Here is a 23040-nt window from a genome sequence, read left to right as displayed (position 1 = left end):
TCATGAAACATAAGGTTTTATATTAAGTTTGTTGCTGATATCAACAGTCCATGTTTTTCTAAGATAATAAGTTCTTAGTATTTTCAGTATAAATTTTATATATTTTAAAGTATTACTGCTGGGGCCTGAATTCAGTGTTATGTTGAAATTTCCTCACTTTTGCAATTAAGTTCTGGCTCTCTTGATACAATACTTGGGTGTGTATATATATATTATTATGTCTTTTGCATATTATATATACGGTCATAAGGCCTAGTGAAATTTTATATTGTCTTTTGTGCAGACCAGATCAAGCAATAGATACAAGTTTCAAAAAAATTGTTGTTACTAGTTTAGAAAGTGAAGAAAGCTATTCATTTAATATAAATGGATTGAGTGAGCTGTGCAGAATTCTGCACAGTGATTACTGCCTTAACACTTTACCCTATTGAAGGGTATTCACAATGGAATTTTTTTTGTATACAGACCAGGTAGCATTCTCAGGTAACATAAGCATTGTCATCAAATCTTGCTTCCTTTACTTTTTTCTATTTTTTTTTCCTTAAGGGATTAGCAAATTTGTATGAGAAACCCAACCAAACAGATGTCAAAGGAGACTTAGCAGATGTTTATCAGAAACTCTTGGAACTTTATGAAAGGTAAAGCATATTGAATGCCATAAATTCAGTCTTAAGATTTCTAGTTCAGTGAATGCTATTGGTGGTATACAATGTAGACATTGGGTTTTTTAAGCCTTCTCACATCACTAGTTCAGCCATTTTGCTAAGGTTTTCTCTACTTTTTCCTGTTCCTTTTAGTAGAGCAAAAACTCTCTTAGCTTACTTGTACTTGAGGCTAGTAGTTTAGGGAATTCCATGTTGTGCTGTTGCTGTCTAAACTCACTGCCTGGAAGCATATCTCTGATAGATCATTGCCTGCATTAATAAGATTTATTTTGCACTGCTTTAAGATCACAGAATATGTGTCATCCAATTTGTAGAGACACAGTTCTAAACAAATCTAGCTCAGCTGTCACTACAGCTGACTGGAGTGTTAGGTTGTTCCCTTATTTTGAAAACTGATCAAAAAGTCCCTAAAAGTAATTTTTTTTTTGTTCAGAGCAGCAATGAGTAAAACTTGCAGGGCAATTTTTAGTATATATTCTAAATAGTAGTTTAACTGAACTTACTGAAAATTATTTGTCAGAATTTGAAAAGCATTACACTGTTATGTGGAAAACTTAGCTTGTTTTGGGGGGATTTTCTTCCTTTCTAGTGGTGACAAGCAGAAATGGTGTGATGTATGTAACAAGCTTGTGGAACTATACCATCAAGGAAAGAAATATTTAGAGGTAGGTCAAGCACTTTTCTTACTTTTAACAATTATTTTCTGTTTGATTTAACTACTTTTCTTCAAGGAATTCCACTCTTAGGGGCCACAGACCACTTAAGATCTCCTTGTGGACCACAACCAGGATGACTGATTTTAACTGTATTTTGTCTTTCCCAATGGGTGTGACTTAGATGCAATCTATTAAACTGACAGAACTGGTAAAGACTGTTAGTATTGAGACTGAAAGGGCAGAATATCATTCTTCTGTTGTATTTCTAGAAGTCAAAAACGCTATCAAATGCAGTATGTGTAAGTCAGGTGAACTTTGCCTGGCTTGGCCAGTGCTGGGTCTCCGATGAGCCTTTCACTGGTGGAGTGATCCCTTCCTGCCTGTTACTGAAGCTTCATTCTAGAGGGTAAGGTGGGATATGACTCAGCCTGAACACAGTTGCATATGTCTTCTGTACTGCATTCCCAACACAAGGACAAGGACATGAAAAGCCTCTTCAGAGCAACGCAACCTTTGCAGAAATCATTGTGACTCTAGTCAGTACCACGAAGTGGAGTTGTTAAATGCCTGCATGGTTCAACAGTAATGTTTCCTGCAATCCCTATAATACTGTTACAGAATGTATATTTCACTTTGCTCTTTGAAAAGGCTCTTTTCTTACATGGTGGTGCATGATTGTACTCCATGTCATCTTCCCACCTCTCCTCCAGCAATGGAACATGAAAAAATGTACATAGCACAGAGCATGAGGCTGAAGGCTAGCAGTTCACTCCAAAGCCTCATTGTATACCAGCTTCTTAAACTAAATTTAATGCTGATAGTTTAGCATATGAAGGCATAATCTGTATGGAACAAGAACAGAAGTTAATGTTCGGAGTCCTATTTTTTCTTTCCATTTCTGTTGACTTTTCCATACTATAATTTCAGTGTGGACTGCTGCTTTTGTTCTCTTTCTGTTTGTAGTGCTCTAGATATTTAGGTCTACTTTTACTGTTGGTTTCCTCCAGGAACCAGAGTCAGAATTCATATACTCTTGATGTTCTCTAGCTTACTTACTCTACCTTGGAATGTAAAGAGGTTCCACACAATGTTTTGGGATTTGCTGTTTATTTAATCAGAAAGCAGGTAAATCTGGGTTACTGTAGATGTAGTACTGTTACTGTGTTGTCTGTCCTAGAGTGATAGAGTTTGATAACAAAGGGGTAACCCAAGAATGAGGAGTTCTACTGTGTCTGTGTGCTTTTGGCAAAGAAACAGGGTGTGCAGGATCTGCTTTCTGAGCAAGGACAAAGGGAGGATAATGGGGGGTCATCTGGCTTAGGAATGCGGCTGCTGCCTAAACAAGAGTATAAAAGACTGAACCAGGGGAGGGATTGAAGGTAATAAGTGATTATAATATGTGTATGGTGACTGTGTATAAGCAACGCACTTGCAGAGAATCAGAGTGGACACCAGGTGGAGCATTTTCCCGTGCATCCCTTACCCAGTACATAATGCCAGTTTTTTAAAGCTACATTGGTGTTAAGGAGTTTATTTACCCAGTTTCCAGTGAATTTTGGTAACAAGTTGACTACTTATATTGGTCTTTCAACTCTTTAAAGAGTAATCAGCATGGGTCATTTGTTCCTGACAGGTGGCTGAAACTTGGCAGAAACTAATAAGGATGAAACAGGAGGAAGGTGCAGAAAAGGCAGAGCTTCATCAGCTTTGGAAGAAGATGATCCAGTTACTGAAAGACAGTACCAGGAACCAGGACAATAAGACTGGGCAGTTGGTAATGTTTCTCACTCCTTGTTCAGCTAGGTACATATATATGTCCAGTGCAACTAGTAATTGCAGCCTCTTTGTCTGAATTGACTGTCTCAATGTTCAGAGGTACTAAACTTCTGAGGAAAAGTTGGGCACTTTTACCTTCTGACAGAAACAGCAACTGTGCAGCACCCTGAGATGAGCTTTAGTTGTAATGAGTCACCTAAGTTCTTCACAGATTGTTCTGGCATGGTTTGTTCTATGGGGTGTAGTCCTTCACTAGCAGACTGCTTCAGCACAAGTCCTTTTCTTGCTCTCACATATTCTCACTCCTCTCTCTGCCTGTAATTGCTGTTGCACTGGTTTCTTCCCCTTCTTGAATCTGTTATCCCAGAGGCACTCCCAACATTGCTGATGCTCTTGACCTCAGCCAAGCATGTCTGTCTTGAAGCCAGCTGCATGAACTGTGTTGGACATGAGGAAGGTTTCTAGTAGCTTCTCATAGAGCCCACCCCACTTAGCCTCCCACAAGCAAAGCTTTGCCACACAAAACCAATACAGATGTTCTTGAAAATAGCAAACTTCCCCCTGCTTTGATCCAAGTAGGAAGAGATGGATTTATGAGGTTTCTCCATTTCTTTGTACCTATTCTTTTTCCTAGATAGAAATATTTTGGTTCAAATTCTCTTTTCTCCTCTAGATATTAAACTTTCACTTCTTAGGAAAGTGTCAAAGCTGATTGAAACCAAACAGAATGATCATGAGTCATACTCATCCTGTGTTTTCTATGGACAAAGTTAATTTTCTTTTATCCAATTTATCTGTTCTTGGAAGATGAACTTCCTTCAACACAGAAGGTAGAAATTTATCATCTCCAGTCCACTTGATAGCAGTGTTTCAGAAAGGAGAAAATACAAATTGAAGTTGTTTCAGATGGTAGAAAAATGAATCTGGATCTCTACTTTTGAGAAGGCAAAGGCTTTGACTTTAAGGTAGTATAGAAAAGAGGTGCTGCAGGCAGCACTGCTTTCTTTTTCAAAAAGAAAAAACTACTTCAAAATATTTTTAAAATAGCATAAACCTCAGGAATAGCTTTCACATGCGAATCTACAGCTTACTGTAGTTTTGAGTAAAGCCCCTGAATCTGCAAGGCTGTGGACCTGAAGGCAACACAATTCAGTATTTCTCTAGTGACAAGTTGTGTACAACTTAATGTTTAGCATGCTTGTTTGTAAGCCTGCACTCTGATGCCTGTGTTTCCCAAAGAGTCAAGAAAAAAAAGATTAGACTAGACTTCTAGATTTCTAGACCAGAGTGGAGAGAGAGGCTGACAGCTAACCTTATAGGATAATAACCTAATTTCCTTCTTTAAATTGGGGTTAGGTTTGAAGAGCAGTCTGTGTTCTTAAAAATTTTAACCTTCCTTGTACCATCTTATGTTTTATGGCATCATATTATTGCTTCATCTTGTACTAGACAATTTAGATGCTTTTCATGCTGAGTGCTGCTTCATGATAGGAAACTTGTTTCATGTCTTTCTCTCTTCATTGCATTAATGTAACCTTTATAAGTAGGATCTAGGTAATAACACGTAACTATCCACTTTAATATGGAAGTGCTGGAAAGCATGTCCTCTAAGGAGCAGGTAACTTTGGGTTTTCCCAGTTTGGAAGAGACGGAGGGCTGCCCTATACTGTCTGCAGCTTCCTGAGTAGGGGAAGTGGAAAAGGAGATGCTGAGCTATTCTTTCTGGCATCTAGTCATGGAATCTAGTGTGGGATGGCTTCACAGAACTTGACATGTGACATCATTTCTTTACCAGAAGGGTGGTCAGACATTGAAGCAGCCTTCCTAGAAAGTCAGTTGATATCCCAAATCTATCAGCATTCAAGAGGCATTTGGTCCATGTTTTTAAAAACGTCTTAGCTTTTAGTCAGCTCTGAAGTGCTGAGGCATGTGGACTAGATGATTGTTGTATGTTCGTTCCAGCTGAAATATTCTATTCTATGAAGATAACATTTCCCTAAAGTAATTTTTTTTGCACTCCTGTTTTTTTGTTATTTCAGCTTTTGACTGCATTTGAGCATGCACTGGATTCTGCTGATACTGTTCCTGGTGAAGATCACCAAAATCTTTACAAAGACTTCATAGAGTGCTTGTCCAAAGTAAGGTTATGTTAGTGCCTTTCTAGTAAGAAAAGAGATGTATTATTTCACATCTGAGAATTCACATAAATAACAGTTTACTCTTTTTTTCTTTCAAGTTTCCTCATGAAGTAGCTAGGTTGGAAAAGGCCTGTCATGATATGATGGCTTTGTACCCTACTATGACTTACCCTTTGGAAGTACTTTGCTTGCACTTTGTTCAGTCAGGTGAGTAGGATGGATTTTGACATTTCTGGGGTTTAAATTTTTTAAATAGTTGATTTGGTGACAATCTGTTTACAAGTTTTTACCTTTCACAAAGAGTGTACAAGTACATTCTTGACTTCTGTGTTATGTTTCTGGTTTGGTCCTATGACTTGTCATTTCCTTGCCCTGTAACTGAGTAGTGTACATAAGTGAAAAAAACCTGCTGTAAGTGAAGTCCAGCTCTTTGAAGTCTCAAAGAATAATGCCTTACTTGAAAGCAGCCTCTCTGGATAAATGAACATTATTGACCTTTTAAGAAATAGTGAAAGGATATTAGCCTTAACCTTATCTGAGGTTCACGGTGAGCTACGGTTAGGTTATTCTTGACACAGATTCTCTTCCATCACAAAAAAACCCAAAAACAAAAGAAAAAACCAAACCAAAACAATAAATCCCCAAACAAACAAAAAAAATCCCCAAAACAGATAAACATTTGTGAAACTCTGTTAGAAAGTGTGCCTTGTGAACATGGAATAACAGATCTGTTCACATATGTATACTGAATAGGAAAGGACACTATTTGAGGGCAAAAAGACAAAACCTGGTGTGTTCAGAAGTGCAGTGATCTGAAACATTGCATTACTATTTTGAGTCATTTGCTGAACAATACTGCAATAGTGTTGGACACTTTCTCATCATTTTCAAAGGTAATTATTAGATTTTAGCTTTTCATTTTGTTGTTTAAGGCATCAGAAGTTGATTTTGTTTCTTTTAAAGCAAGGAAACCAAGTCAGAAAAAAAAAACCCTCTAGAAATAACTTTCAGCTTATGTAGAAAAAGGGCTTTTCCTGTTTTGAAGAAATGGAATATGATAGCAAAATACAGCAAGTGAGAATTTTTCACTTTGTTTGGAAAGTATGAAGACAAATGAGGCCCAGACTCTCAATTTGTCAAGTGTTTAAAAATGCTTTACATTTTGGGGAAACAGGCAGAAACTAATTTTCAAAGGAAAAGGTTAGCACAGTTCTGGTATACTAACACTCTGGCAATATCTCACTGTCTTACCTGCTTCTTGGAGGGGAGAGGATGCTGCTTATGTTTTACAAAGGCTATTTGTTTAGATCTGAGTCATGTTTTAATCCTTCATGTTCTGCATTTCTCATAGCCTTGTTAATTTAGATGCATTGTAAAGTCGATTTTAGCAAATGCAGATGAAAGCAACTGTTATGCCACACAAAATCAATGATTTCTTAAGGAAAATCATAGTTTGAAGTTTTTTGCTACAAGTCACAAAGTTCTTGTAAATAATGACAAGTCTACAATCACAGTTAAACATAAGCATGAAAAGTTAGTGGCATCAGTTAAAATTAAGCTAAAGCATTAAATTATATGGTTTCATAGCAAGGTAGTTTCAACAAGTTTATCACAGCAAATTGGTAGGTATGCAGTGTCTCTTCTGGAAGGAAATTATTTTGATTTATTTGTGACAGATTTTGGCATGTGGGCTTTCAGCTGAACTTATGTGAAAAGCATATTGTTCTTAACAATATTTAATTTTATTTATTAATTAATATTTATTAATAAAGGAAGTATACCTGCAGTAATTTAGCAAAAGTGGTTATTCAGGTTTCAGACTGTCAATTGATTTTGTGGTCACAGTACTGAGTATTTAGATTACTTCTTGGGTTTTGGTTTTTTTTTGTGGATAGAGGATAAGTGTGTAGAGCCTTGGGAAAATTACTTTGAACTCAAAAGGATAATGATCATTTACATAGATGAGGTAAGCTGTTGCAGTTATTTTTTAATCTAAAACCCTATAAAACCATGTCTTTTTCTGAAACCAGGTACTTTGTCGGAAAAGGCCCTGAACTGTTTCTCTAGACTTTTGGAGATAGATGCAAGCAGTGGTCCAGGCATCATTGGTTTTGGTATAAAATGCCTCAAAGAAAATAAATACAAGGAGGCTGTTAAGAGTCTTACTGAAGGTAAATGATATGTGATATTACTGAAGGTAATATGAGATGTGAGTAGTTGTAACTTGAACACCAGCTTAAGTTGAAAATTTAGGGAATCTTATACTTGTGTAGTAGTTTGCGAATTCTAACACCAGCTCGATTTTAAAAGAATGCTGAACACTTTGTCTGATACTGTTGAAATGTTTTAAATATAGCTTTGAGTATAACATCTCTGAAGCCTTTCCTTTGTATTATGGTAAGCTCTGTAGTGTTTTAAGGTAAACTGTTTTTAACCGTACTGTTATTGGGGAAATAACTATATGAAACACTAACTGGAGCAATAGCAGTAAATGAAGGAATGTGAAATTTATGAAGTAAAATGTAATGCAGCCTCTCCAGTAGAGTCACTGCATTTCTCTACCTGAACAAGAGTAACAGAACAACAACTTAAGTGACCAACAGAGTAACTTTTTCTCTGAAGTTACTTCATTTTACATTGGGTTAAAACTCACAATGAGTATTTAGGGAGAAATATTCTAAGAATTTTTTTCTTTTTTCCATATTTGCTGAAGACTTGGCTTATTCATTTGTAAATTAACTTGCTTGTATTGAAATGGCAAAGCTCTTTCCAAAGTACTCATAAGTATTTAGTGGGAAAATGAGGTTGCCCACCCTCACTTTGCTGCTGTGCCAGCTAACTGTGGAAACTGGGTAAATAATTGGGATGTAAGCATTCATGAGTCAGTCAGACTATGCTGTGATGTCCTGCATCCATTCTTCTAGATTTAGAATAAGAATGTTTCTGAAATGGAATTGTGGAATACTCTACAGTGAAACAACATCTTACCTAAAATATGAAATAAAAGTTTCATGTGCCTAAGAGCACATGAGGAGGAAAAGGTATTCCTTGAAAAACAAATTCTTCTGGCTTAAATGGCCATTATCTTTTGACAAAAGATAATATTTTATTTTAATTAGTATTAAGTTGTTTTTCTGTTTTTACTTTTACATATGGGCTTTGCTTACAGCAGAGAGAACGCAAAGAGGAGGCTCTTTGTATAATGCATAAATGTAGAGAGTTTGAAAATAATGTCTCTTACAACAAGCCATATGTTTGCATCTTAGGCATTGAGGCTTCCAGGCATTACTTAGTAGTTATACATCAGAAGACAGAAATTCAGTTTTATTAGTGAGTCTTTAATTAAGGCAGATTCATCACAAAGTTTCACTATATGTAATGGTATATGCAAAATTAACCCTAACTTACCTGCTTTCTGGTTTTTGCCTTGTTGCATGGAGGCTTGTATGTCCAAAACAGTCTAAAATAAGACTGAAAAAAAATTATGGCAAGTCTTACATCTGATTGATAATATGTTTTTGATGATATTATATGGAAATAATGTATCTACTAGTTACAGTGTATTTGCAACTCTAAGCAACTTTTTAAAGTGTCTTTTTTAAACTGTTATTAGGTTTGCAGAAGACTAACCACTGTCCAGCAGCGTGGTATTATCTAGCAGAGGCACAGATGAAAATCCATGAACACAGGAACGCTGTCCTGTCCTGCAATCAAGGTAACTGCCTGCTAGTTCAAAGAGCAGTTGCAGTGCTGCACTGCTTTATGTAGTCCAGCCAATGTGGCCTTTGTGTGGTAGGTCTGAGTTAGCAGTAGTCACAGTGCCTTACTTTTTGCAGTCTCAAGCTTGTGCTGCCTCCCTTGGTTTATGAGAGCTGAAAAGCACCTTATGGTGCTTAGTCTCAGGAACAGAGGAAATACTTGGTTAAGTGGATCTAGAAAGCTGTCCGATGGTTAATATTTAGAAGGTTTATGTGTTCTGCTGTGCTGCTTCTGCTGGTGGTTGACCAATGTTGGCAAGTGATAGATTGTCTGAAACCACAAGGTAGGTGTCACAAATATTTAGCCTGGTAGATAATCATGTTTAACCTGAAAAACAAATTTTTAATCAAGTTAAGGTAAAATGCAAAAAGGGATGCATAGTACAGCTGCATCTAAAGAAACTCACTGAATGTAAAACTTCATCTGTGCTAGCTGGGAGGGAGGGCAATTATTGGAATCTAGTGATGCATATCTCAACTGAACCACAGTGCCACTCTCTGGTAGCTATAAATGAAGGGGCAGCTGAAGTGGACTTCTTTTGTGGCAGGGAGAAATGCAGTGAAAAGTTTTTAAGAAAGACTGGGAGAAGTAAAAGTGGCCAAACAGACCTGGTGAAACAATCATGGGAAATCAAGGGAAAGTACTTGCTGGTAAGGGGAATTCGAAAGACCTGTAAACTTGGGTGGAGGAAAAATGAAAACTGAACAAAATAGGTAAAAAGGAAATTTATTGAAGAAAGAAGGAAAATGAGGAAATTCTTTTCCCGTCTGTGTTCAGTATGGAAGATCTCAGGGTAAACTTTGTGCTGTGACCCTTCTTTTCAGCAGATTCATCTAACAAATTGTCTATGATTACAGTGTTAATAGCAGCATGTGTAAAACAAGGCAAGGAAACATAGCATTAAGGAACTATGAGATACCAATTTAGGAATTGACTGAGATGAAAATGCTGAAGTTTTAAGGGGTTTCCATAATTGCTTGTTGAAACTGTTTTGGCACCCAAATACTTGGAAGTAGGTGGCATGGCTCTGAATTTTAAAAAGGAAAGTTCAGGGAAAACACTGACAGGTCTGGTATATTTTAGTGGTTGTAATAGTGTAAACTGAAAAAATAGAGTTAAAGAATTTATGTAGAAAAATGCTTTGCAGTAGACAGCCTTTTTTAAGTTGCTAATTTAGAACTCCTTCAAGGAGCTTATGAGGTCATAAATAAAGGAGGTTTCCAGATGGTAATTGGTATGATCCCTTACATGACTGTTAAGGAAATGAGTAGCCTTGGATTAAGAAGCAAAGTTACATTGTGTGTTGTACATTGGGTGTTGGGGTTTTTTGCTTTAAGTTAAAAGGTAGAGCACAGTATAGTAATTATGTCTGTTTTCAGGATGGAAGGAGCTGTCTCTGACATTTTCCCTGATATCTGTGCTGTGTATGAATGCTCAATAATAGGGCTATAGTTTGCTGCTATGCAGAGTAGACTGCAAAACTTCGAGGTGATTACCAGAGTGCATTACTGAGTGTTAAGACTATAGAATTTTGTTCTTTATTTTAAATGTGGAATGATAGAATTGTGGGCTGAAGTGTTCTTACAAAGCTACCCTACACTGCAAGAAAAGTGCAGAAGGTCCTCATTTGGTGTGTAAAAATAGAACTGTTTTTTTTCCCCTGCTATGCTTTACAGGCAAGTCAAATATTAGCAATTTCAGAGAAGTGAAACATACCATCAACAGACAGTGTCTTTAAGAATTTCAGGAGCATTATAAAATGTGTGTGTAGTTTTGGTAACTATCTATCCCATTTCAAAAAGAAAATAAGAGTAGAAGTTAATAGACTGGAAGTGAGGTTCATGTGGATTTAAAAGTGCAGCATATGAGAACAAGTAAATAACCTGTCAAGTCCTTTTCCAGCCTGGAGAAGAGATAATTTTGAACTCTGTGAAGATGCAAATGATGTGGAATATAAATAAAGATTGAGTGTTTTATTTTTGTATGTGAGGTCTAGCTACTGCCAAATGCAACTAAAATGTTGAGATCAGAGTAAACAAAACAAGTTTTGTTTTTCAATGCAAGAAGTTAAGTTCCTTACTAAAAGATGCTGCTGATGCAGAATTTTTTCTTGAGTCCAAAACATGTGTAGAAAGTTGGAGACAGTTCTGGGGAAACATTGCTTTTTACTTGTCCTGTCTCAGTGGCTGTATCAAATGAGACAACAGCTCATCGTACAAGAAAATAAATAAATACAATTAATTTAGTTACATAGGAAGTTCTTGCCTTTGGAGAATGGTGATCCTCTGCAGAGATGCCTTCCATCTCTGAGGTGAGATGATACCGTGTATTTGAAAATTAATCAACTGCACTAAGGGGTACAAAGTAAATTTTTTACAGGCATCAAGGCAAATCCTTGTTTTCAGTAGTATTCTTTTATTTGAACACTGAAATGCCGAACAATTTGTTGAAAGGTCATTTTTTCTTTAGAACTCTAATGAGAAAAATGATAGCACTTCATTTATAAGGTAAGCAGCTAGAAAGCAATCAGTATCCATGCATCTGAGATGACCTCCTAGAATTGACTTAATTGTTAAACTTGAATGAATAGAAATTTTATGGGACAATTTCTTATTTATGGGGGAGAGCAGTCTGAATGTTGTTCTATTAGACAGAAAAAATGTAGTTAACAAGATTTTAAAAATATTTGGAAGAATGCTGCTCTGTGTACTTTTTCTTTTCTCATTTAACTTGATGAAAGGTTCTTCTTGTCAACAGCTCTTGAGGCACTTGGAACTCCTGAGGGTCCTAATCTTCGGTGGAAGAACCTTACCTTTCAGTTGAAAGCAGAGACTTTGATTAGAATAGCTGATGCTGATGCTGCAGAGGAAGCCATTAAAGCACTTGAGCAGGTATTTTTATTGACTAAAATGTTTTGGGGTTTTTTAAATATTAAAAAGTGCTCTTATCTTTCTGTACTTAAGCTAAGTATTTCTACCCTGGCCTCCTTTCAACTTTGTGGTTTAGACCATTCCTACCAGCTGTCATGTAATTCAAACACGTCTTCCATCCCTGCTTTTTCAGGCTTTGCTGCAGCTCTTTTTCATTTGCAATTCTAATTTTGGAAGCTGTCACTTTTGACTTTGTCTGGTCTTGCTCACTGTTGCTGATTTCTTGCTAGTTCTATACTGCTACCCATCTTAATTTGAATTCATGTTATAATCTCCCATGTCCATCACTCACTTGTCATTAGTCATGAAGAAAAACATGTTACTTTAAGACTGAATGGTTAAACTTTGGCAGAAGTTGCTTCCCCTTGTTTCGTTCTTCGTTGTTCTTCATATTTCTGCACCTTTGTCCTTACAGTCTTCTACTTGCTCTTCATCAGCATTATTCTAAATCTTCTCAGGGGTAGTAGAGAAAACCTCTAAATGCTTTCTTGTCTTCATCTTCATGCAGTCCATCTGCTCTTGACAACTTTGACTTCTTAATGTGGGGAATAAATTAATTGTGTTTATTACTTGGAGTTCTAGATTGTAGATGGAAGCAGTGATCCAGTGATTTCAGCTCTCAGGGGTCAGGCTTATCTAAACAAAGGTTTGGTGGATCAGGCTTCAAAGGTTAGTGCTTTTTGTCATTCCTGTGAGCTAAGTACAATTCTTGGTTTCATAGAGGAAGTAACTAGGGAAAAATGACATCCTTTTGCAGGTTTCACAAGAGCTTCTCTTGTCCCACCCTGATCTGGCTGAGGCCTCTGCTCTAGAGGGTTTCATCCATTATTCCCAAAAGAACTATGAGCAGGCGGAAAAAAGGTAGACTTTTTTTTTCTTTCCTCTAACAGGGAAGTGTTATGGGATAGTAAAATATAGTGGTTTGCAGCTTTTGGGAATTTGTCTGACTTGCCCTGTGTTCATTCTGTTTAGTTTTCTAAATGCTATTGAAAGAAAGGCTGGAACTGCAGAGTATCATCACTACCTGGGGCTCACATACTGGTTCATGGGTGATGAGACAAAAAAAGACAAAGGAAAAGCACTCACTCAGTTCTTGAAGGTAAAGACTGCTTTAACTGTTGATGTAGAATTAGTGTTCTGCTACATCAGAAGCCAAATATGGAAAATATACTTAGAGACTTGAATATTCTCCTTGTTACAATGTATGAACCTCCAGAGCCTGCAAACTAGGTTCTGCTGTGCAAAAAGGCATTGCAGGGAGCTGTGCAGTTACCTTGAAGCTCCCTGCTTTTGTTTTCCTCTTTTCATCTAATTCTTTAGGCCTTTGAGCTGGCAAAACTTAGTGGTGATTTCCTCAACCTTCTCTCCATGGGGGTTGGAAAGTGAAGGCCTCTAGATATGATGTATATGTCTTTGAAGACCTTTTGAAAGGGGTGGGGGCAGAATTCAAATTGATAAAACATGAAGGAAAAAAGTTGAGAATAGTGTTAGGGTTTCATTGTCTGTCCAAGGATGTAAGTTGGTAAAGCCCTATAACTTGTATGCTTTTCCTCATCTTTGGGGTTTTAGTAATTGTGGCTTTTTCTCTGCACATAGATCATAACATGAATCCAAAAGCTTTAGTTCAGCATCTGTATTAGTAACTTGGAAGTATACAAAATAAAATTCTAGGCAATATAAACTCACCACATTACTTCTTGATAGGTATAAAGAACTCAAATCATTGCCTGCTGTTTGCGCTTCAGTAACAGCTGAGTATAGTGGCAAATGTAGCTGAACAGTTCTTTCAGTTCTAAACCATTTTATGCAATCTTTATTATTATTGACAAAACTGTTTCCTGCTGCTTGGAGGCTGTTGGTTTCCTAACTATAAGCAAATCTGCCAAATGCATCTAAGAAGGAACTGAAACTTTAGACATGGCTGGAGTTAATTCTGGTGTTATATGGTAAGAGTATGAACATGATGATTGAAACAGAGTAGAACATTAAAATTTTGAGATGTCATAAATATTTACTTTCTCCTAGCTCAACTATTTTGTTACTTTGAGTACAAAATGTTTTGTGTCATGAGATTTGTAGCAGATATTCCAGATATTTAAAGCTCAAGTAATCTGTGCAATTTTAAAATAAAGTTTGACATCTCAAATATATCACAAAAGGGGCTTAAAAATATGATAAGCAGAGGCTGAACAAGTAGGTATCACTGAACCTGTCTATGAGTATAATCCTTTAGAATGCTGTCTGATGTGGTGTTGGTATTTCCTTATAGGCTGCAAAATTGGACAGCTACTTGGGAAGTGCCTTTTGTTATCTAGGTAACTACTACAGAGACATTGCTGGAGACAAAAGTAGAGCTCGTGGTTGCTATAAAAAGGCTTTTGAACTCGATGAGACAGATGAAGAATCTGGAACAGCAGCTGTCAGCTTAAGTGTGGAACTTGGAGACATGGTACTGTACATTCAGAATGTCAGATTGCTGCTGATTTGTTCTTCTATTAATCCTCCTGTTAATCAGAAAAGAAATGTTCTGTCATCGTTTAGCGGCTTTTATAGCTGGGCTTGCTTCAATTTTATATTCCCATTCCAAATAAATTTATCTTGGGAGAAGGGTGGGAGAACCAAGCATTACATTAGAGTCATCATGTGTGATATAGATTGATTTTTTTTAGTAGGGGACATAAGAAGAAGGTTGGGGGTTTTCTTTATTTACCTTGTGTAACTTCTTTTTTCCATCCTTCGCCTTGCTGCTTCGAGAAGAGCATAGAAAGTTATAAGAATATTTAAAATGGTTTTTGTTTACTAACTTGACATTTATTGCTTTGTTAGGACACTGCTCTGTCAATCCTGAATGAGGTAACTGAAAAAGCAAGACCTGGTACAGCAAAATGGGCCTGGCTTCATCGTGGACTTTACTACTTGAGAACTGGTCAGCCGTCACAAGCAGTGGCTGAGTAAGACAACTGGTGGTTGGTTTAAATCCTTTTCTACAAATGCCAATGAAATAGTCTTTACTCACAGCAAGTTTTCAAAACAAGTTTGTACTTAACAAAGGGAAATGGATATGAGTGAGTCTCTCTTCAATTCTCTTCAGTTCTAGAATTCACAGAATGTAGTCTTATTAACATAGCAGTGTTTTGTAGTAACAAACCTGGTGACAGGCACAGACAAGCTGCTATAGCGCTGAATAGCCAGGGTGAGATACAATTCCTAAAATTGTGTAATGCCCTCTGAAGATGAAAAAACTACTGTGCTTTGTTTAAAAGTTCTATCTAATCATGAATTTATGTCCTGATGAGTATATAATGCAAAATTAGTGTCCTGAGCATATACAATAAAAGGAAATAATTTATGTTCAATTGTATCATGTTTCTTTTAAATAAATGTGTGTCTTGATATCTTCAGTTTGCAGGCAGCTCTCAGGGCTGATCCAAAGGATTCCAACTGCTGGGAGTCTCTAGGAGAGGCTTACTTCAACAGAGGTAGCTACTCAACAGCTCTGAAATCCTTCAGGAAAGCAAGTGAGCTGAACCCAGGGCTTGTGTACAGCATTTACAGAGCTGCAGCGCTTGAGCAGATTCTAGGAAAATATGAAAACGCTATAGCTACCTATCAACAAATACTAAAGAAGACAGAAAACTATGTGCCTGCACTGAAAGGTAGTATGTCTGAATTTGAAAGTGTTCACTTTTCCTCTCTTTACACACTGTAGTGTTTCAGTCTTTTGGGAGAATTTTTGGTGTATTGAGGTTTTCTTGTATGGAAGGATGGAGTTGTGTTTTTGGTATGTAGGGCCATGAGGTCCCTCGCATGAAAGTTAGTTTGTAGTATTACAAATACCTGAAAAACTCTTAAATCATGATGAATGTGAGTGATTATTTCTCTTTCAAGTAAGTATGAAAAGTAGTTCATCCTATGTGGCTACCAGGCCAAATGAGTAGGAGAATTGAAGACACGTGGAGGAGGCCATCTAACAGTGCTGCAGTTTTACCTAAGCAGTAAAACACTGACTCAACAGGCAATGAAATCAGACTGCCATTTCAAAGAGGTGGGCTTATGCTCATTTTCTTCTGCTCTTGACCATGCATTCCTCCCTTCTAGTCTAGTGATTCAGACCCCTTTGAGCTTTTTCAAGTAGTGAAAAGTAGCAGTGAATCCCGAGCGTTACAGGTGACAGGGGTAGAGACCTTCAGGATATAGGTAGGAGTAGAGAGAAGTGGGGAAATTAGAACTTCTTTATTATACAACTGTGATTCTGAAGTTATATAATGCAGGTAGTGTATAACATTTTGATAAAAAATGAGTAATTGCCTTATTTACATTCTTCCTGCCACTTAGTCTTCAATCATTCTCACCCCATATACCGATCTGAAGCAGGTACTGTTTACTGCTAGATTGAATTTGTAATTATTTTTTCATTGTGTGTAAGGCCTTCTGGTTTCTGGATGAATCTAAACTGATTTTGGAAGAGTTAATTCAGAAATGTTGGGTTATTTTTGCAACAGTGGGTTTTTAATCTGAAGAAATTACAGTGGGGTTGACTTATCTACCTTGTGTGGTTGACTTATCTACCTCCTCCTATATAACTCCACTAATGTTTTCCAGACTAAAGTGGCATGGCAAAAGCTCCATAATGGAGTTGGAGTGTATTGTATTTAGGCAGTTTTACTAGTTGTTGGGCAAGAAGGAAAGATCTGACTGCAGCAGCAGTTTGCAAAGGTGCTGTATAGACCTGTGCACATGCATATGGTTTTTTCAGTGTCTGTAGGTAACAGTTGACAGTGTTTCTAGAATTAAAAGGCTTTGAGTACTTCAGTACACAATATCAGGATTCCTCCCCATAGTTGCCTTTATACTTATTGTTTTCTTACATCTCCCAAATCTTCTTTCATAAAGGCTCACATTGTAATCTCTAGTTTGTTAGCCATAAATCCTTTTGAGTCTCCAAAAGCCTTTGCTTTCTTAGAAACTTCTTAGGATGTTCGGTCCATCATTGTAAATTTTGTGGACCTTCTTAAAACTCTCTGAAGTTCTTTGACTGTCCCATCAGTGTTCATTTTCAACTGTTCTAATCAATTTGAGTTGAGCTGTTGGAAGCATAGTCTCTGGTAGTTGAATGAATAACTGTACAGGTGTTACTTAACTGCATCTTTTCAATGTTTTGATTTTGTGCTACTAAATACTTATTCTGCTTCTGTTCTAGCATGTCTTTTGTGTTGTTGTGGGGAATAAAATCAATTTTGTTTTTTGATTGTAGAGCATCTTGACATCTGATAAACTCATGATCTTGGGACTTCTCAGGGGGCCAAGATAAAGACTCTTGTAAAACTATTTTGGTATAGGTGCAGGACTACAATAGCATGAGGAGGATAGCTTCAGAACTGCCAAAATAATCTGAGAATGAATGGTACTCATATCCAGTGACATACTGCCAGACAGAATCACTGCTGGTGCCAGCAAATGTATAAACCAAGCAGTTACTATTTCCAGAATGTTAGAAATTTTTACTGATGATGCAGTTCCTTTTTCATAGTGGGAATTATTTCCAGTTGTGGTGGGTTGACCTTGTCTGGGCATCAGCTGCCCACAAAGCTGCTCTGTCACTCCCCTTCTCAGCAGGATGTGAACAGAAGACAAAATAAGATTGAAGAAACTCATGGGTCAAGATAAATGCAGTTTAATAAAACAACTGCAAAGGCCACATGAAGAAGCAAATGAAAACAAAGTTTATTCTGTACTTCCTATGAGCAGCGATGTCCAGCTACTTCTCATGAAATAGGACTTCAGTCTGCATAGTCATTGCTTCAGAAAACAAATGTGATAACAAGTGCCCCCCCTGCAATCTCTTCCACATTTATCTCAGCTTTTATAGCTGAACAGATGTGATGTGGTATGGAATATTCCTCTGGTCAGTTTAGGTCAGCTGTCCTGGCTGTGTCTCCTCTCAGGATTTTGACCACCCTGAGCCTAATGCTGAAGGAGGGAATTTTGTAGACTGCCTTGATGCTGTTCCAAACACTGTTCATCAGCAGCCGAAATCCTGGTGTCTTATCAGCACTTTTCCAGATACCAATACATAGCATTGCACTGAGGGTTGCTATGGGGCAAGTTAACTCCATCTCAGCCAGACTCAATACACCATATGAAGTAAATTCTTATATAAATAAGATTAAATAATGTTGGCTTCAGGTTTTCTTCATTGAAGACTTTCCCTTTTGCCTACCCTGACATTCTTTATTCCTTTTATTTCTCAGGATTTTTGACACATGCAAACTGCAAGTTGGTATATTTGTCAAAGATGCAACAATGCAGATTTCTCAGGAGGGATTTACTTAATATTTGAAGATAAACCCAAAGTTTAAATGCTATTTTTTTTAAATAATTAATTAGGTTCATTTTTATAGCCAAATTATTCTACAGTTCACACTTCACAAGATAGATTAAAAGCAAAGTCTCTGTTGGGAGCATTGTGGGTCTTTCAATTTTGTTACAGTGTATAGACTTCTGTGCAAAGCAGAAATGCTGACCTGGCTTCCAGGTCCCTTCCCTGCTGTACTTTTAAGCATATCTTAAAAGCATTTATTTTCACAGAGAATATTTTCTCTTACTTTCAGGACTTGGTGAGTGTTATCTCATGCTGGCAAGATCAGCCCTTCATAACTATTTGGATAGGAAGGCTGTCAATTACATAGAGCAGGCCCTTGCATATTTTACAAGGTTGGTACTAAATATTCACTTCCTTACTTTCCTCTGGGATTGTGGGTTGACAGGCAGAAAAATAAGAGTTAAATGTTTGAAAATTTTCAGTTAGACTGAATCAAATGGACTAGAACTTCTAATCTGGAAGTAAGAATGTGTTTATTACAAATGGTTTGAGTAACAGATTCTAAACATATGCTGCTCAAATGAATGGCAGTTACAGAGTTTTAGGGTTTGTTCTTTTCAAAGGTAGAGAGTCATTTGATTCCACAAAAAGCGTGAAATGAATAGAGTTCTCTTGTGTAGTCCTGCTGATATACGGATCTGGGAGGAGTCTATTCCTACCAGAAATAAGGTATAAGAGGAAAATAATTTCTTCTTTCTCTCAAACTTTTTGTTTTGTATTTCATATGAGATGTGCTGAATTAAACCTTGGAATAACGACCATTAGAGGAGAAAGTTCATCAAGTTTCTGCAGATGAGTAATGTCTTGTAACGTGACAAATGCAAGAGTGCATGTAGTCAGCTGATTTGTTAGGGTGTTTTTGTTTGGTTGGTTTTTATTGCTCTTTCTTTTTAAATTTTGATCTATTAGACTTGTAGCTTGAATAGGAGGAAACTGGATTAAATCAAACACCCCACTGATTAATTGCGTTTGAGGTTGTGCTACTCTTCAAAGTGGCACTTTTTTCAGAAGAGGATGTTGAAGTATCTGAGTGGATGTTATGTGTGTTTTCTTTATAATTGTAGGGCAGTAAAGCACCGTCCTGATGTATCTTGCCTCTGGAAACTATTAGGAGATACCTGTACTAGTGTGCATGTTATTGCACCAACCAAAGTGAATGTTCCAGTACTAGGATCACTTCTGAGTAAAAATGCAACCAAACAGGTGCTGAAGAAAAATGAGCTTCTTATACTGGGAGGAAGGTAACTCTTTTATTGTTAAGAGCTTCTCTGCTGTTTAAGACTCCGTAGAGTCTCAAGTATTCTAGACTATTTACTTTGTAGAAAATGAAAGATGTGCTGAACTGTTGATACCCGCATATTGGGTAAATGGATTCTCGTGCTTCTTCCAGATTACACTACTCATTTCAGGGTATGTTTCCTGTATTGCCTCAGTGCTGTCAGCACCTGCTCTTCTCCTTTCTGTCTCCAGGCGCGTGACTACATTCTTCCTGCTGTTCCACCAATCACACCTCTTTAAATGCAGTGGTTGCAGTATTTGCTAACTAATTTTCCCAGGACAATGGAAGTCCAAAATAACACTTTCAGCTTTCTGTCTGCGCCTCTTTCTTGTAAAAAATTTCTTGTGAGAAATTCACTGTTCTGTGACTCCCTCTAAACTTTTTTCAGCTAGATCTGTAAAGCAGGAAATGCATCTACTTGGTGAATCTCAACCATGATCTGTAAAGTCCAGTACTTCCTAGGGGAAGCCTGATGAACTGTAAAAATGACTGATGTTTCTTTTAAGTAAAAGCATGTATAATGTAACTGACAGAGCTTTGATTTAATGCGTGCCTACGTAACCACACCTGTGGCTTCATTAGCAGTGAGCACTACAGATTGCCTTTAGACCAGATTCAGACACACAATAAGTGTCTGAATGAAAATGTATTAGTTTTTTTTTTTTGCTTTCAGGTCTTGTCTGGTTTTGTTTGTATTTATGCATGTTTACTTCATTTAGGTTTTTAAGCGCTCTTTTGAATGCTTTTTCAGCTTTCTGCTCTTCGTGTAGAGGCTCAGAATAATGATTCTGTGATTCATGTTTCTGTAGGTGTTATGGCAGAGCTTTAAAACTGATGTCTTTGCCGAGCATATGGTGTGATCTTGGAATAAATTATTATCGCCAAGCAGAGCATCTCACAGCAGTGGGCACTGACATGAATGAGATCAGTGAACTGTTAGAGAAGTCTTTGCAGGTATTGCCTGTATTTCCTAGTATGTTCTTTAAAATGCTCATTATGCTTCTCTGCATACTCTCTCTGTATACAATAAAACCTACATCTCTGAATAAGTAAGTGCATAAGGTCATAATTTTTGGTCTCCTAATCATTGTAATCCACATTTCATTTTCTTCCAGTGCCTCAAAAAAGCTGTGAGACTTGACAGCAAAAATCATCTTTATTGGAATGCACTTGGTGTAGTTGCTTCTTGTAGTGGTAAGTCTTCAGTGACAGCCCTAGATCTCTAACATACTAAATTAGAAGGAAGCTTGACTAATGGTGTTTTGAAATTCAGTTACATCTAGGTCTCCTTTTTTTTTTTCTCCCCCCCAGCTATTGGGAATTATGCTCTTGCACAACATTCGTTCATCAAATCTGTTCAAGCTGAGCAAATTGTAAGTGCTGTAGGCAGCTGCCATCTGTTTCAAGTGGGCATTTAAGACATTTCCCCTGATGCACTGCTATTTCTGAGGAGTGTAGTAATATATTGGTTTTAACTTTGTTTCTTTAGAATGTTGTTGCCTGGACAAACTTGGGGGTTTTGTATCTGGCAACTGGAAACATTGAGGTAATTTATTTCCCATGCTCAAGTATAATTTTCCTTTCTGGTTTTTTTTAGGGTGTATATGGGGATGGGAGTGTCAGTTTCAAATGTACCTTTCAAATTCAAAAAATATACATCCTTCAAAAGAAATTAGATTGGCGCTTGAGAAATGCAGATAAATTAAAAATTTGTTCTGGGGGGCTAAGGTTAAGTGAATTGTGAACTTCTGCTGAATTGGCAAAGTTGCTTTCCAACAGCTGGAAAACTTAATGGAAGGACAGAGAAATGGTTAGTCAAACCAGAGCATGCCAGGTTTGGCCAAGAACTTCTAGTTGTAGGTGTCTGACTGAACTCCCAGTGTTTGAGTTCCCGTAGATACTTACTTTCTGCTCATCAGCAGATGTATGATTCATTGTAACACTCTAATCTTCAGAGTTTCTCTGGAGAAAAATTAGTGTACATATTAAGTGAAGTCTGGAGCTCTCATGTAGTTAAAGTACATCCTGTCCTATTTACTGGTTGAAATTACAGAAATTTTGTTTGATTGGAAATATGATGGTTACAATTATTTTTAATAATTAATTATTTTTAAGAAAAATAACTTGATAGTACAGATTGCTTACTGCTAAGACTGCTAATGCTGAGACTTGGTTCCCCTTGTGCCAAATTGAGGAGGGAACTCTTAAGCATGTCTAGGCCATAGGGAGATAACTTGTGCCTGATAATCAGCTTTATGCTTTTGAAAATACATTTGTATTATAAAAAAGTGAATTTTCAAAACCGGATCCTCCAAGAGTAAGATTTTTAAATTGTTCCAAGGGTTCATTTAGCTTCCGAATTCTCTAGCTGGGAAGGAAGCATATTTAGAATAGAGGGAAATTTTTATATAGTGAAGTTTTCTATTTTTTTTACTGTTTTTTTTAAGAGTAAACTGGTTTATTTCTCTGGGCAATGCATTGTTTTCTGTGGTATAGAAGATGTTTTCAGTACTGACCTAATTCAGTCCATTAAGTCTCTTCTAATACTACTGCAAGTTAATACTTGTGTGTACTCAGAAGTGCTCTGTTACTATGCCAGGCAATTCAACAGCAGTGTTGTCTTTGGTTCTACAGCAAGCTCATGAAGCCTTCAAGGTAGCCCAGTCTCTGGAACCTTCTTACCTGTTGTGTTGGATTGGACAGGTAAAAATCATGAAACTGCATTCAAAACCAGTTGTCAAAGTATCGAATCAGGATGACCCCAATGCAGCGAGTAATGTGCTCTGACTCCATGATTCAGAAGGCTGAACAATTGCTTTGTTAAACTAGGTTATATTACACTAATACTATACTATATTAAAGAGATACTATACTAAAAAGGTACTAAAGAGAAACCCATGACTGTCTCCAGAAAGTCACTACACAGCTTTGACCCAATTGGCCAATCAATCCAAACAACCATCAGCAGTCCAATTAACAGATTACTTTCGGTAAACAATCTCCATAACACATTCCACATGTGCCAAACAACAGGAGCAGTGAATAGAGATAAGAATTGTTTTCTCTTCTTCTCTGAACTTCTCACTGCCTTCCCCAGGAAAAATCCTGGGAGACAGGATTATGCCTCTCTCTGTTCAGGGAATGTGAATACCACATCAGAGAACTTAAACTTCAGCCTAGTAACTGGCACTTATTCATGCTCCTAAAAATTGTGTGTTAAGGGAGCTGCTACTTCCTTTGTTTCTATAGTGGTAATACAAAGGAAGTTACTGTGTTCATCAGACACGCTTATATGATGTTTTTCTAGCTGATTCTGTGAGTTCTCTGACAAACTATTAACCAAGAAATCACTGTGCTCGGAGGCTTTTTATAGACAACTGTCAACAAAGCACTGTCTTTATAAGGTAATAGTTACTTCAGCTGTACCACTAGTTCATTATATGGCACCACCCAAC

The 23040-nt window shown here is 37.2% G+C and overlaps 1 protein-coding gene across 3 annotated transcripts in view; it reads left to right on the top strand.

The window, feature by feature from the left end:
• The window catches only part of SKIC3 (SKI3 subunit of superkiller complex), a 48269-nt gene that overhangs the window by 2501 nt on the left and 22728 nt on the right, over window positions 1-23040 (top strand). For 2 of the 3 annotated variants that reach the window (XM_064403776.1, XM_064403775.1), the window contains exons 4-24: window positions 547-638; window positions 1255-1330; window positions 2955-3095; window positions 5137-5235; window positions 5334-5442; window positions 7266-7406; window positions 8849-8950; window positions 11752-11885; window positions 12507-12593; window positions 12682-12785; window positions 12897-13023; window positions 14194-14373; window positions 14751-14875; window positions 15327-15580; window positions 18536-18638; window positions 19371-19547; window positions 20395-20539; window positions 20701-20779; window positions 20897-20958; window positions 21075-21131; window positions 22220-22288. In XM_064403776.1, the coding sequence (XP_064259846.1) occupies window positions 547-638; window positions 1255-1330; window positions 2955-3095; window positions 5137-5235; window positions 5334-5442; window positions 7266-7406; window positions 8849-8950; window positions 11752-11885; window positions 12507-12593; window positions 12682-12785; window positions 12897-13023; window positions 14194-14373; window positions 14751-14875; window positions 15327-15580; window positions 18536-18638; window positions 19371-19547; window positions 20395-20539; window positions 20701-20779; window positions 20897-20958; window positions 21075-21131; window positions 22220-22288 (2463 nt within the window). Of the gene's footprint in view, window positions 1-546; window positions 639-1254; window positions 1331-2954; window positions 3096-5136; window positions 5236-5333; window positions 5443-7265; window positions 7407-8848; window positions 8951-9137; window positions 9278-11751; window positions 11886-12506; window positions 12594-12681; window positions 12786-12896; window positions 13024-14193; window positions 14374-14750; window positions 14876-15326; window positions 15581-18535; window positions 18639-19370; window positions 19548-20394; window positions 20540-20700; window positions 20780-20896; window positions 20959-21074; window positions 21132-22219; window positions 22289-23040 lie in introns of those variants that run through there. The other variant, XM_064403777.1, reaches the window with a different exon arrangement.

The sequence above is a fragment of the Passer domesticus genome, chromosome Z (assembly GCF_036417665.1).
Source record: "Passer domesticus isolate bPasDom1 chromosome Z, bPasDom1.hap1, whole genome shotgun sequence".
Taxonomy (NCBI): Eukaryota; Metazoa; Chordata; class Aves; order Passeriformes; family Passeridae; genus Passer; species Passer domesticus.
The sequence above is the reverse complement of the archived record's forward strand: the minus strand, read 5'-3'. Positions and strand labels throughout refer to the sequence as shown.